Here is a 14,842-nt window from a genome sequence, read left to right on the forward strand (position 1 = left end):
ATTCGAATATTATTCGCGAATATCGCATATTCGCAAATTCGCGAATTTCGCGAATATAGCGCTATATATTCGTAATTACGAATATTCGTTTTTTTTTTTTTTTTTTTTCTTCACAGTACACATCACAGTGATCATCCCTCTCTGCTTCCAGCTTGTGTGGTGTAAAGAAGGCTGTAATACTACTGTGTGAGACTGACGTGCAAAAATTCGCATATACGGAAATTCGCATATGCGAAAATTAGCATATGCTAATTTTCGCATATGCGAATTTACGCGCGTGTTAATTTTGCATGCCAATATTCACATGTTAATTTTCGCATACGCGAATATTCGCATATGCGAAAATAAAACAAGAATATAACGAATATGCGAATATTCGCGAATATATGACGAATATTCGTCCATATATTCGCGAATATTCGCGAATTCGAATATGGCCTATGCCGCTCAACACTAGTCCTCACCACAAAAATCAGCGTTTGAACTTTGCAAATGAACATAGAGACAAGCCTGATGCATTTTGGAAACAAGTTCTGTGGACCAATGAGGTTAAAATAGAACTTTTTGGCCGGAATGAGCAAATGTACATTTGAAGGAGAAGAAGGGGAACAGAATTTAATGAAAAGAACCTCTGTCCAACTGTTAAGCATGGGGGTGGATCAATCATGCTTTGGGGTTGTATTGTAGCCAGTGGCACAGGGAACATCTCACGAATAGAAGGAAAAATGGATTCAATAAAATTTCAGCAAATTTTGGATGCTAACTTGATGCCATCTGTGAAAAAGCTGAAGTTAAAGAGAGGATGGCTTCTACAAATGGATAATGATCCTAAACACACCTCGAAATCCAAGGGGGATTACATCAAGAGGCGTAAACTGAAGGTTTTGCCATGGCCTTCACAATCTCCTGACCTCAACATAATTGAAAATCTATGGATAGACCTTAAAAGAGCAGTGCGTGACAGACAGCCCAGAAATCTCAAAGAACTGGAAGACTTTTGTAAGGAAGAATGGGCAAAGATACCTCAAACAAGAATTGAAAGACTCTCGGCTGGCTACAAAAAGCGTTTACAAGCTGTGATACTTGCCAAAGGGGGCAGTACAAGATATTAACTCTGCAGGGTGCTCAAACTTTTGCAGACGCCATTTTTTTGTTTTCTGTTATTTTGAAAGTGTAAATGATGGAAATAAAATGTAACTTTTGGTGACATATTATAAGAATGTCTAATCTGTAATTTGATGCCTTTTGGAGATTTTTCCATCTTTCCTTGGCTTCTTTATGTACATTAATACAAATTTTTACCTGGGGTGCCCAAACTTTTGATCCCCACTGTAATCCTATATATGTAATATATACAGTATGTAATCCTATAAATTTTATATATATATGTAATCCGCCATTCTGCCACTTTATCATATTTAATTTTACATTTCCTGTCTGGATAAAAACCTCTGTACCTTTTCCTTTTGCAGATGCTACAATTTATACGAACCGCGCTGCCCGACTGTATGGCGACAAAAGTATCCGCCCTCCGGTAAATCACAATGTGTAATCTGGTAATATAGAATAAGGGGGCTTGTGGGGTTTGTTTGGCCATAAACATTGCACACTTTAACCCATTCACTCCCAACACAGGAGTACCATGTGACCCCAGTGACTTTTATGGGTGCCATATGATGGCTCTGTACAACCCTTTACATGAACCCAAGGACATACACAGCAGTGAAGAGGCCCCAGAGCAGACATTCCAAATGGCCACATTTTGGTGCTGATAATACATCCACATCCATAACCATTTGGGACAAGAAGACTTGCAGTCGGTCGGCCACCATCACCTTTCCAGGATCCTTGAGTCGAACCCCCACACTTTTGTTGGGTAAAGATGTAGGATCTATGGAGAAGTGACAAAATAAGGGATGAAGCCAACCAGGGCTGTGTCCACTGTCTCCAAGAGGCCCATAGCACCCACTTGGTGTATCTGTATATATGACTGAGCTGTAATATGGCGGACGTGCATGAGCCCTTATTGCACCAGGGCTGTAGGGTCTATCACTATAATTTACCGCAACAGGGGCTTATGGAGGTTTTAGTTACAGAGGATAACAGTACAAAAAAGTGATAAAATATATATAAATGTTTTTTTAAAAATTGCCAGAAAATGCTTCTATTAAAAAAGAAATAAATAAAAGTTTGTTCTGAATGCCATATTGTGTTTCTCTTTCTGATCCTCTTGTTGTTTTCTCATCGCAGGGAAGGCACTGTCATCGCTGACGTTTTGGCGACATTCCCAAATAATAACCACACGGAGGAGGAGGTCCAGAGCGTGTTCGATCAGGCCGTCATTAGGAATTCCAGCATGTTGGGAAACATTATGGTCTTATTTATTAACACAACCAACACTACGGGTAGGTAAAGTAAGAGATGAAGGATTATTATGCCTTATTACTCCGGTATATGTGCAGAGCTGCAGTGTAAAGGAAAGAGAAGAGACAGATTAAGGAGACCATAGGCCCCCAGCTGATCCCACACCCCTCCTCCCTAGTGGTAGATTTCAGAACTATACAGTGCTCTGCATACTGTATAAGGTAGATAGGCCCCCAGGAGGTAGATACAACCCACAGTAGGTAGGTAGTTATTCCGGTAGGTAGGAAGTCTCTGCAGTGGGTAGGTGGGCTCCCCATTACATAGATAGCATCACCAGTAGGTACGTAGTCTCTTCACTAGGTAGGTAGTATTCCTAGTAGCTAGGTTGTATCCCCAGATGATGAGGAGTCTCCCCAGTAGGTAGGTAGAATCCCCAGATGATGAGTAGTCTCCCCAGTAGGTAGGTAGAATCCCCAGTTGATGAGTAGTCTCCCCAGTAGGTAGGTAGTATCCCCAGATGATGAGTAGTCTCCCCAGTAGGTAGGTAGAATCCCCCGATGATGAGTAGTCTCCCCAGTAGGTAGATTTTATCCCCAGATGATGGGTAGTCTTCCCAGTAGGTAGGTAGTATCTCCAGTAGGTAGGTAGTATCCCCAGAAGGGGAGTAGTCTCCCCAGTAGGTAGGTAGAATCCCCAGATGATGGGTAGTCTCCCCAGTAGGTAGAATCTCCAGTAGGTAGGTTGGTAGTCTCTCTAGTAGGTTGGTAATAACTCCAGTAGGTAAGATGGTTTCCCTCTCTAGGTAGGTAGGTTTTCCTCAGTAGTCAAGTAGGTGTCTCTAGTGGATAGTGAGGTTTCCCTTGCTGACATATTATAAAAAAGAAACTCACCTTCCACTCGCTCCGGTGCTGGGTTTTCTTCGTTCTCTACTCTGGTGCAGGCTGCATAATATAGTAATGTTATTGTGTGCGCCTGTGCCGCGGGTCATGTGACCTGTTCACGGACTCTCATACTTTGCCAGTCCATTTTCCCAGCCCCTTACTGGCCCTGTGAGCCTCAGACCAAGGGTGGTGCCCAAATTACAACATGCCACTGCTCAGACTACCTAAACTGGAGTCAGTTCTAAGGGATGAAGGGTTATGCGTTTCGTTCAGTTTGACACCAGAGATGTATTTGGCTGCTATGCTCCACCGGTTCATCCAAATTATTCCTGACATTCTCCTCTGACCCCATTTGGTGTTGATTTGTTACCGTTCACAGGATCCCCTCTTCCTGGATGTTTTTCCTCGATCACACCATTCTCTGTATACTCTCCACAAGGTTGGTGGTGAAATCCTGGCTCTGGTGGGTCTGTCCCCCATGACCAGGCCTCACTCCAAATCACAGGATTTTCCAATTCTAATATGGATTTACACTGATACAGATCCACAAAAAGTTGCTCACTATATTTTATGTTGCTCTCCGGTGTTACCGTTCTAATGTCCTTACATGAAGCTCCAATCAGACAATGAAGGCTCCATCCAGTGTCTATAGAATCATCCATCGGCTCAGTGTAAATGTGGCCGTACCATGTAAGATGTCCAACTAAAGACTGAGGCCTGGATTTATCAATCTGTTGGAGATTAAAGTGATCTGCCCATAGCAACCAATCAGAGCTCAGCTTTCATTTCTCAGTGAGCTCTGGTAAAATAAAAGCTGAGCTGTGATTGGTCGCTACGGAAAAATCCAACATTTGATAAATATAGGCATTGAGTCTTAGATTTTTTTTACTTAATAAGAATAATGTTGTTGTTTTTCCTCATATTATTTGCTTTATGTTAGAATATATTCATTATCTCAATGCAGGCCCAACTACAACCCCAAGTAATACACCTGGACGCAAAGCTTCAAGACCATACCCATGTTGTCCACCCACCAAAGCCAGAATGAGTTCAAGACCAATAACAAGCGCACCTGAACCCAGCATAACAACTACTCCCAATACAGCAAGTTCCTGGAGCGGATCCAGTACAACGACTCAACCCAACCCATCTGGTCAACCAGGCACAAATGGTGGAACAGCTCAACCCAACCCATCTGGTCAACCAGGCACAAATGGTGGAACAGCTCAACCAGGCACAAATGGTGGAACAGATCAACCTAACCCATCTGGTCAACCAGGCACAAATGGTGGGACAGCTCAACCCAACCCATCTGGTCAACAAAGCACAAATGGTGGAACAGCTCAACCCAACCCATCTGGTCAACCAGGCACAAATGGTGGAACAGCTCAACCCAACCCATCTGGTCAACCAGGCACAAATGGTGGAACAGCTCAACCCAACCCATCTGGTCAACCAGGCACAAATGGTGGAACAGCTCAACCCAACCCAACTGGTCCACAAGGTACAAAAGATCCATCACTGACTGGTGTGAGTACAGAGGTTCTTCCATCAACCACAGCAAGAACACCCGGATCATTTCCAGCCGGACAAATCTTCACTCTTCCTCTTGAGTTCCGCGTTCTGAATTTGAACATAAGCGATAACATGACAAGCATTAATGCATATGTTGAAGAACAGGCAAGTATCAAAAGACTCCAACTCCACGATCATTCTGGTCAATCATTATATAAGGGATTTTCTTCCTATTTATTTCTCTAAAGTGAATGTCCACACAGCAATAGCATTATATGACCAAATTCTGGCTGCAACACAACCAGGAATGTTAATGGCTTCCAGAATTATAATAATGTATACAGCCATCTGCCCTAGTGTGGGCTACAGAGAAACCTCATCCCATAACACAAAGAAGCTGTAAATTCATAACTCAATATCACATAATGTTATATTCACAGGTTTAATATGGATTCATGCTGGAGATTTTCTGGGATTCTTCATTATGTCTTCAGCTCTGTAAAATCTTTGGCAAGTGACGATTAGATCTGTAATAAACATATAAACAGCTCATAAACATCATGAGAGCCAAAAATGATGCTGCTTGGTCTCCCATGAGGTTCTGTAGAGTATTATAGTAATAAATATTCTCTTACATAAGTTTACAGCTGTTATTAAATGGGCTCAGGATGGTTTATAAAATAATAGGATACTCACCTACCTGATCCCCCGCCTCTGTGGTAACAACCTGATCCCTGATGATCATCGCTTCCTGGGCCCCATCTCCACAAAGTAAATACCCACTTAGCCAATCAGGTCACCACAATGGGCAGTGATTGAGTGGGCAGGATGGGTACGGGGATGTGCTGATTAGGGGAAGGAGATGAGTGGGCAGGTGAGGGACCCTTATTTTAGGTTTAGGCCAGCCTAAACACTTGAAAAAAATTCTAGACTGAACACGTCCTAGTTTTTGAATGTTGCAGAGAAAAGAACTCCGGCACTTACTCCCTTTTGTCTTTGCAGCTCGCTCAAGTTTTTAAATCCAATCCTAACTTCATATCGGCAAAGATTGACATCAGGTGGGTGAACGAATGTCTGATGAAACTTCTGCTAAAAAGTATTAAAGGGGTATTCCAGTTGTGAAAAACTTTTCCTCTATCCACAGGATGTGTCTGATCGCAGGGGTCTGACCATTGGGACCCCCGCGATCTTCAGAATGGGGCTCATATCTCGGCACTGAGCGCTCCGGCCCCCACCTTCTAAGACGTATTAGTCTCTGCAGTGACGGCCCGCTCAGCCAATAACTGCTAAGGCAAAGGGGGCCATCACTGCTGAGACCAGTTCATCCCAGAAGGTTCATCTCAGTGGGGAGAGTCGGGCCTCAGGGGTGTAGCTATAGGGATTCAGAAGTAGCAGTCGCAATGGGTCCCTGATGCTTAAGGGGGCCTCCAAAGCACATCTGCCCCATAAGAGACCAGTATAATTGGCACATGGAGCCTTATTGCGGATTTTGCATTTTGCATGGGACTCCCGCGATCTCCGGGCTGGCACCCCAGCACTCTGAAGTTTTATGTTCATAACGCCGAGTTTAGGCAGCCATGATCGTGATGTCATGCCACCATACCTCCATTCATGTCTATGGGAGGGGGACCCCCGCGATCAGACATCTTATCCCCAATCCTTTGGATAAGGGAAGAAATGTCTAGGGGCGGAGTACCCATTTAAAAAAAATTATTGCAAAGCTCTTTATACCCTTGTACTGTGTTATGTGGATACATTTCCTTATTTCCCACATAAGATATAGAGGCAACCGGTGACATAAAATACATGAAATATTCACAAGCGTTCTCGTATTTGTCTCCCACCAGGGATGGGTCGGTGTACATCACTGACATCCTGTTCTCACCAGACGCTCCGTCCAACCAGATGCTTGTGGATCTTTTTTATGACTACTTGAAGGATCACGACATGTATCTGGGCACCTTGAAGATAGACCCAAATAGTATTCGGTCTGGAGGTGAGTGAACTCAATGTATAAAGCTTCTATAAACCACAAGTGGACCACAAGGTAAGGTGTCAATGTTCAAAAGTCCCAATGGTGGCTACTTAAAGGGGAACTCCAGAGGGGAAAACATTTTTAAATCAACTGGTGCCAGAAAAGTATACAGATTGGTAAATTACTTCTATTTAAAAACCTTACTCCTTCCAGTATTTATTAGCTGCTGTATGCTTCACAGGAATTTGTGTAGTTCTTTCCAGTCTGACCACAGTGCTCTCTGCTGACACCTCTGTCTGTGTCAGGAAGTGTCCAGAGTTGGAGCAAATCCCCATAGCAAACCTCTCCTGCTCTGGACAGTTCCTGACACAGACAGAGGTGTCAGCAGAGAGCACTGTGGTCAGACAGTATAATTTACTGGCACCAGTTACTTGAAAAATAATAATAATAATAATAATCTTTAAGGCACATGGCTAACCCAAATCTTCAGCCAGAACTGCTGTCCATGATTTTTAAATGTAAAACACAAGCTGTAGGGACTCAACAAATAAACAAGATCTTCTTCTTTGCCCATATATTTTTTTGCAGATGCCGTTCCAAGTGACCTCGCGCCAACTCCAATTACAGGGACGAATTCCGGAGCTTCAGCTGCAGTTACAGGTTCTGTAGCCACAAATGGCGGAACAGCTCAACCCAACCCAACTGGTCCACAAGGTACAAAAGATCCATCACTGACTGGTGTGAGTATAGAGGTTCTTCCATCAACCACAGCAAGAACACCCGGATCATTTCCAGCCGGACAAATCTTCACTCTTCCTCTTGAGTTCCGAGTTCTGAATTTGAACATAAGCGATAACATGACAAGCATTAATGCATATGTTGAAGAACAGGCAAGTATCAAAAGACTCCAACTCCACGACCATTCTGGTCAATCATTATATAAGGGATTTTCTTCCTATTTATTTCTCTACAGTGAATGTCCACACAGCAATAGAATTATATGCCCAAATTCTGTCTGCAACACAACTAGGAATGTTAATGGCTTCCAGAATTATAATAATGTATACAGCCATCTGCCCTAGTGTGGGCTACAGAGAAACCTCATCCCATAACACAAAGAAGCTGTGAATTCATAACTCAATATCACATAATGTTATATTCACAGGTTTAATATGGATTCATGCTGGAGATTTTATGGGATTCTTCATTATGTCTTCAGCTCTGTAAAATCTTTGGCAAGTGACGATTAGATACGTAATAAACATATAAACAGCTCATAAACATTATGAGAGCCAAAAATGATGCTGCTTGGTCTCCCATGTGGTTCTGTAGAGTATAATAGTAATAAATATTCTCTTACATAAGTTAACAGCTGTTATTAAATGGGCTCAGGATGGTTTATAAAATAATAGGATACTCACCTACCTGATCCCCCGCCTCTGTGGTAACAACCTGATCCCTGATGATCATCGCTTCCTGGGCCCCATCTCCACAAAGTAAATACCCACTTAGCCAATCAGGTCACCACAATGGGCAGTGATTGAGTGGGCAGGATGGGTACGGGGATGTGCTGATCAGGGGAAGGAGATGAGTGGGCAGGTGAGGGACCCTTATTTTAGGTTTAGGCCAGCCTAAACACTTGAAAAAAATTCTAGACTGAACACGTCCTAGTTTTTGAATGTTGCAGAGAAAAGAACTCCGGCACTTACTCCCTTTTGTCTTTGCAGCTCGCTCAAGTTTTTAAATCCAATCCCAACTTCATATCGGCAAAGATTGACATCAGGTGGGTGAACGAATGTCTGATGAAACTTCTGCTAAAAAGTATTAAAGGGGTATTCCAGTTGTGAAAAACTTTTCCTCTATCCACAGGATGTGTCTGATCGCAGGGGTCTGACCATTGGGACCCCGCGATCTTCAGAATGGGGCTCATATCTCGTCACTGAGCGCTCCGGCCCCCACCTTCTAAGACGTATTAGTCTCTGCAGTGACGGCCCGCTCAGCCAATAACTGCTAAGGTGAAGGGGGCCATCACTGCTGAGACTAATTCATCCCAGAAGGTTCATCTCAGTGGGGAGAGTCGGACCCCAGGGGTGTAGCTATAGGGATTCAGAAGTAGCAGTCGCAATGGGTCCCTGATGCTTAAGGGGGCCTCCAAAGCACATCTGCCCCATAAGAGACCAGTATAATTGGCACATGGAGCCCTATTGCGGATTTTGCATTTTGCATGGGACCCCCGCGATCTCCGGGCTGGCACCCCAGCACTCTGAAGTTTTATGTTCATAACGCCGAATTAGGCAGCCATGATCGTGATGTCATGCCACCATACCTCCATTCATGTCTATGGGAGGGGGACCCCTGCGATCAGACATCTTATCCCCAATCCTTTGGATAAGGGAAGAAATGTCTAGGGGCGGAGTACCCATTTAAAAAAAATTATTGCAAAGCTCTTTATACCCTTGTACTGTGTTATGTGGATACATTTCCTTATTTCCCACATAAGATATAGAGGCAACCGGTGACATAAAATACATGAAATATTCACAAGCGTTCTCGTATTTGTTTTCCGCCAGGGATGGGTCGGTGTACATCACTGACATCCTGTTCTCACCAGACGCTCCGTCCAACCAGATGCTTGTGGATCTTTTTTATGACTACTTGAAGGATCACGACATGTATCTGGGCACCTTGAAGATAGACCCAAATAGTATTCGGTCTGGAGGTGAGTGAACTCAATGTATACAGCGTCTATAATCCACAACTGGACCACAAGGTAATCGGTCAATGTTCAAAAGTCCCAATGGTGGCTACTTAAAGGGGAACTCCAGAGGGGAAAACATTTTTAAATCAACTGGTGCCAGAAAAGTATACAGATTGGTAAATTACTTCTATTTAAAAACCTTACTCCTTCCAGTACTTATCAGCTGCTGTATGCTCCACAGGAATTTGTGTAGTTCTTTCCAGTCTGACCACAGTGCTCTCTGCTGACACCTCTGTCTGTGTCAGGAACTGTCCAGAGTTGGAGCAAATCCCCATAGCAAACCTCTCCTGCTCTGGACAGTTCCTGACACAGACAGAGGTGTCAGCAGAGAGCACTGTGGTCAGACAGTATAATTTACTGGCACCAGTTACTTGAAAAAATAAAAATAATAATAATCTTTAAGGCACATGGCTAACCCAAATCTTCAGCCAGAACTGCTGTCCATGATTTTTAAATGTAAAACACAAGCTGTAGGGACTCAACAAATAAACAAGATCTTCTTCTTTGCCCATTTTTTATATAGATGCCGTTCCAAGTGACCTCGCGCCAACTCCAATTACAGGGACGAATTCCGGAGCTTCAGCTGCAGTTACAGGTTCTGTAGCCACAAATGGCGGAACAGCTCAACCCAACCCAACTGGTCCACAAGGTACAAAAGATCCATCACTGACTGGTGTGAGTACAGAGGTTCTTCCATCAACCACAGCAAGAACACCCGGATCATTTCCAGCCGGACAAATCTTCACTCTTCCTCTTGAGTTCCGAGTTCTGAATTTGAACATAAGCGATAACATGACAAGCATTAATGCATATGTTGAAGAACAGGCAAGTATCAAAAGACTCCAACTCCACGACCATTCTGGTCAATCATTATATAAGGGATTTTCTTCCTATGTATTTCTCTAAAGTGAATGTCCACACAGCAATAGCATTATATGACCAAATTCTGTCTGCAACACAACTAGGAATGTTAATGGCTTCCAGAATTATAATAATGTATACAGCCATCTGCCCTAGTGTGGGCTACAGAGAAACCTCATCCCATAACACAAAGAAGCTGTGAATTCATAACTCAATATCACATAATGTTATATTCACAGGTTTAATATGGATTCATGCTGGAGATTTTATGGGATTCTTCATTATGTCTTCAGCTCTGTAAAATCTTTGGCAAGTGACGATTAGATCCGTAATGAACATATAAACAGCTTATAAACATCATGAGAGCCAAAAATGATGCTGCTTGGTCTTCCATGTGGTTCTGGTTTATATTGGTTATATTGGTTTATAAAATAATAGGATACTCACCTACCTGATCCCCCGCCTCTGTGGTAACAACCTGATCCCTGATGATCATCGCTTCCTGGGCCCCATCTCCACAAAGTAAATGCCCACTTAGCCAATCAGGTCACCACTATGGGCAGTGATTGAGTGGGCAGGATGGGTACAGGGATGTGCTGATCAGGGGAAGGAGATGAGTGGGCAGGTGAGGGACCCTTATTTTAGTTTTAGGCCAGCCTAAACACTTGAAAAAAATTCTAGACTGAACACGTCCTAGTTTTTGAATGTTGCAGAGAAAAGAACTCCGGCACTTACTCCCTTTTGTCTTTGCAGCTCGCTCAAGTTTTTAAATCAAATCCCAACTTCATATCGGCAAAGATTGACATCAGGTGGGTGAACGAATGTCTGATGAAACTTCTGTTAAAAAGTATTAAAGGGGTATTCCGGTTGTGAAAACTTTTCCTCTATCCACAGGATGTGTGTGATCGCAGGGGTCTGACCATTGGGACCCCGCGATCTTCAGAATGGGGCTCATATCATGGCACTGAGCGCTCCGGACCCCACCTTCTAAGACGTATTAGTCTCTGCAGTGACGGCCGCTCAGCCAATAACTGCTAAGGCAAAGGGGGTCATCACTGCTGAGACCAGTTCATCCCAGAAGGTTCATCTCAGTGGGGAGAGTCGGACCCCAGGGGTGTAGCTATAGGGGGTTCAGAAGTAACAGTCCAGCAGGAGACCAGCATTATAATTGGCACATGGGGCCCTATTGCAGATTTTGAATGAGACCCCGTGATCTCTGGACCGGCACCCCAGCGTTCTGAACTTTTATGTTCATAACGCCGAGTTCAGGCAGCCATGATCGTGATGTCATGCCACCATACCTCCATTCATGCCTATGGGAGGGGGTGTGATCTCCGAACCCCCGCGATCAGACTTCCTAACCCCAATCTTTTGTAAAGGGGAAAAGATGTCTAGGGGCAGAGTACCCATTAAAAAACATTTGTTGCAAAGCTCTTTATACCCTTGTACTGTGTTATGTGGATACATTTCCTTCTTTCCCACATAAGATATAGAGGCAACCGGTGACATAAGATACATGAAATATTCACAAGCTTTCTCGTATTTGTCTCCCGCCAGGGATGGGTCGGTGTACATCACTGACATCCTGTTCTCACCAGACGCTCCGTCCAACCAGATGCTTGTGGATCTTTTTTATGACTACTTGAAGGATCACGACATGTATCTGGGCACCTTAAAGATAGACCCAAATAGTATTCGGTCTGGAGGTGAGTGAACTCAATGTATACAGCTTCTATAATCCACAAGTGGACCACAAGGTAATCGGTCAATGTTCAAAAGTCGCAATGGTGGCTACTTAAAGGAGTACTCTAGATGATTTTTTATATTTTTAAATCAAATGGTGCCAGCAAATTATGCAAATGTATATATTACTTCTATTTAAAAATCTTAATCCTTCCAGTACTCATCAGCTGCTGTATGCTCCAGAGGAAGTTGTATAGTTCTTTCCAGTCTGACCACAGTGCTCTCTGCTGACACCTATGTCCATGTCAGGAACTATCCAGAGTAGGAGCAAATCCCCATAGCAAACCTCTCCTGCTCTGGACAGTTACTGACATAAACAGGGTAGTCAGCAGAGAGCACTGTGGTCAGACTGGAAATAACTACACAACTTCCTGTGGAGCATACAGCAGCTGATAAGTACTGGATGGATTAAGATTTTTCTATAGAATTAATTTACAAATCTGTATAATTTACTGGCACCAGTTGATTTGAAGAAAGAAAAAAATTATTTAAGGCACATGGCTATCCCAAATCTTCGTCCAGAACTGCTGTCCATGATTTTTAAATGTAAAACACAAGCTGTGGGGACTCAACAAATAAACAAGATCTTCTTCTTTGCCCATATATTTTTTTGCAGATGCCGTTCCAAGTGACCTCGCGCCAACTCCAAGTACAGGATCGAATTCTGGAGCTTCAGCTGCGGTTACAGGTTCTGTAGCCACAAATGGCGGAACAGCTCAACCCAACCCAACTGGTCCACAAGGTACAAAAGATCCATCACTGACTGGTGTGAGTATAGAGGTTCTTCCATCAACCACAGCAAGAACACCCGGATCATTTCCAGCCGGACAAATCTTCACTCTTCCTCTTGAGTTCCGAGTTCTGAATTTGAACATAAGCGATAACATGACAAGCATTAATGCATATGTTGAAGAACAGGCAAGTATCAAAAGACTCCAACTCCACGACCATTCTGGTCAATCATTATATAAGGGATTTTCTTCCTATGTATTTCTCTAAAGTGAATGTACACACAGCAATAGAATTATATGACCAAATTCTGGCTGCAACACAACTAGGAATGTTAATGGCTTCCAGAATTATAATAATGTATACAGCCATCTGCCCTAGTGTGGGCTACAGAGAAACCTCATCCCATAACACAAAGAAGCTGTGAATTCATAACTCAATATCACATAATGTTATATTCACACGTTTAATATGGATTCATGCTGGAGATTTTATGGGAGTCTTCATTATGTCTTCAGCTCTGTAAAATCTTTGGCAAGTGACGATTAGATCCGTAATAAACATATAAACAGCTCATAAACATCATGAGAGCCAAAAATGATGCTGCTTGGTCTCCCATGTGGTTCTGTAGAGTATAATAGTAATAAATACTCTCTTACATAAGTTTACAGCTGTTATTAAATGGGCTCAGGATGGTTTATAAAATAATAGGATACTCACCTACCTGATTCCCCCACCTCTGTGGTAACAACCTGATCCCTGATGATCATCGCTTCCTGGGCCCCATCTCCACAAAGCAAATACCCACTTAGCCAATCAGGTCACCACAATGGGCAGTGATTGAGTGGGCAGGATGGGTACGGGGATGTGCTGATCAGGGGAAGGAGATGAGTGGGCAGGTGAGGGACCCTTATTTTAGGTTTAGGCCAGCCTAAACACTTGAAAAAAATTCTAGACTGAACACGTCCTAGTTTTTGAATGTTGCAGAGAAAAGAACTCCGGCACTTACTCCCTTTTGTCTTTTCAGCTCGCTCAAGTTTTTAAATCAAATCCTAACTTCATATCGGCAAAGATTGACATCAGGTGGGTGAACGAATGTCTGATGAAACTTCTGCTAAAAAGTATTAAAGGGGTATTCCAGTTGTGAAAAACTTTTCCACTATCCACAGGATGTGTCTGATCGCAGGGGTCTGACCATTGGGACCCCCGCGATCTTCAGAATGGGGCTCATATCTCAGCACTGAGCGCTCCGGCCCCCACCTTCTAAGACGTATTAGTCTCTGCAGTGACGGCCCGCTCAGCCAATAACTGCTAAGGTGAAGGGGGCCATCACTGCTGAGACCAGTTCATCCCAGAAAGTTCATCTCAGTGGGGAGAGTCGTGCCCCAGGAGTGTAGCTATAGGGGGTTCAGAAGTAGCAGTCGCAATGGGTCCCTGATGCTTAAGGGGGCCTCCAAAGCACATCTGCCCCATAAGAGACCAGTATAATTGGCACATGGAGCCCTATTGCGGATTTTGCATTTTGCATGGGACCCCCGCGATCTCCGGGCTGGCACCCCAGCACTCTGAAGTTTTATGTTCATAACGCCGAGTTTAGGCAGCCATGGTCGTGATGTCATGCCACCATACCTCCATTCATGTCTATGGGAGGGGGACCCCCGCGATCAGACATCTTATCCCCAATCCTTTGGATAAGGGAAGAAATGTCTAGGGGCGGAGTACCCATTTGCAAAGCTCTTTATACACTTGTACTGTGTTATGTGGATACATTTCCTTATTTCCCACATAAGATATAGAGGCAACCGGTGACATAAAATACATGAAATATTCACAAGCGTTCTCGTATTTGTCTCCCGCCAGGGATGGGTCGGTGTACATCACTGACATCCTGTTCTCACCAGACGCTCCGTCCAACCAGATGCTTGTGGATCTTTTTTATGACTACTTGAAGGATCACAACATGTATCTGGGCACCTTGAAGATAGACCCAAATAGTATTCGGTCTGGAGGTGAGTG

General features: G+C 43.6%; 1 protein-coding gene across 1 annotated transcript in view; it reads left to right on the top strand.

Moving 5' to 3' along the window:
- The window catches only part of LOC130283227 (mucin-2-like), a 42,951-nt gene extending 29,855 nt beyond the window's left edge, over positions 1-13,096 (top strand). The window contains exons 9-20 of the mRNA XM_056532433.1: positions 1,473-1,534; positions 2,251-2,405; positions 4,210-4,925; positions 5,763-5,818; positions 6,608-6,756; positions 7,324-7,625; positions 8,463-8,518; positions 9,306-9,454; positions 10,017-10,318; positions 11,108-11,163; positions 11,912-12,060; positions 12,714-13,096. Coding sequence (XP_056388408.1) covers positions 1,473-1,534; positions 2,251-2,405; positions 4,210-4,925; positions 5,763-5,818; positions 6,608-6,756; positions 7,324-7,625; positions 8,463-8,518; positions 9,306-9,454; positions 10,017-10,318; positions 11,108-11,163; positions 11,912-12,060; positions 12,714-13,096 — 2,535 coding nt within the window. The remainder of the gene's footprint in view (positions 1-1,472; positions 1,535-2,250; positions 2,406-4,209; positions 4,926-5,762; positions 5,819-6,607; positions 6,757-7,323; positions 7,626-8,462; positions 8,519-9,305; positions 9,455-10,016; positions 10,319-11,107; positions 11,164-11,911; positions 12,061-12,713) is intronic.
- The last annotated feature ends 1,746 nt before the right edge of the window (positions 13,097-14,842 follow it).

This window comes from Hyla sarda, chromosome 7 (genome assembly GCF_029499605.1).
Source record: "Hyla sarda isolate aHylSar1 chromosome 7, aHylSar1.hap1, whole genome shotgun sequence".
Classification (NCBI taxonomy): Eukaryota; Metazoa; Chordata; class Amphibia; order Anura; family Hylidae; genus Hyla; species Hyla sarda.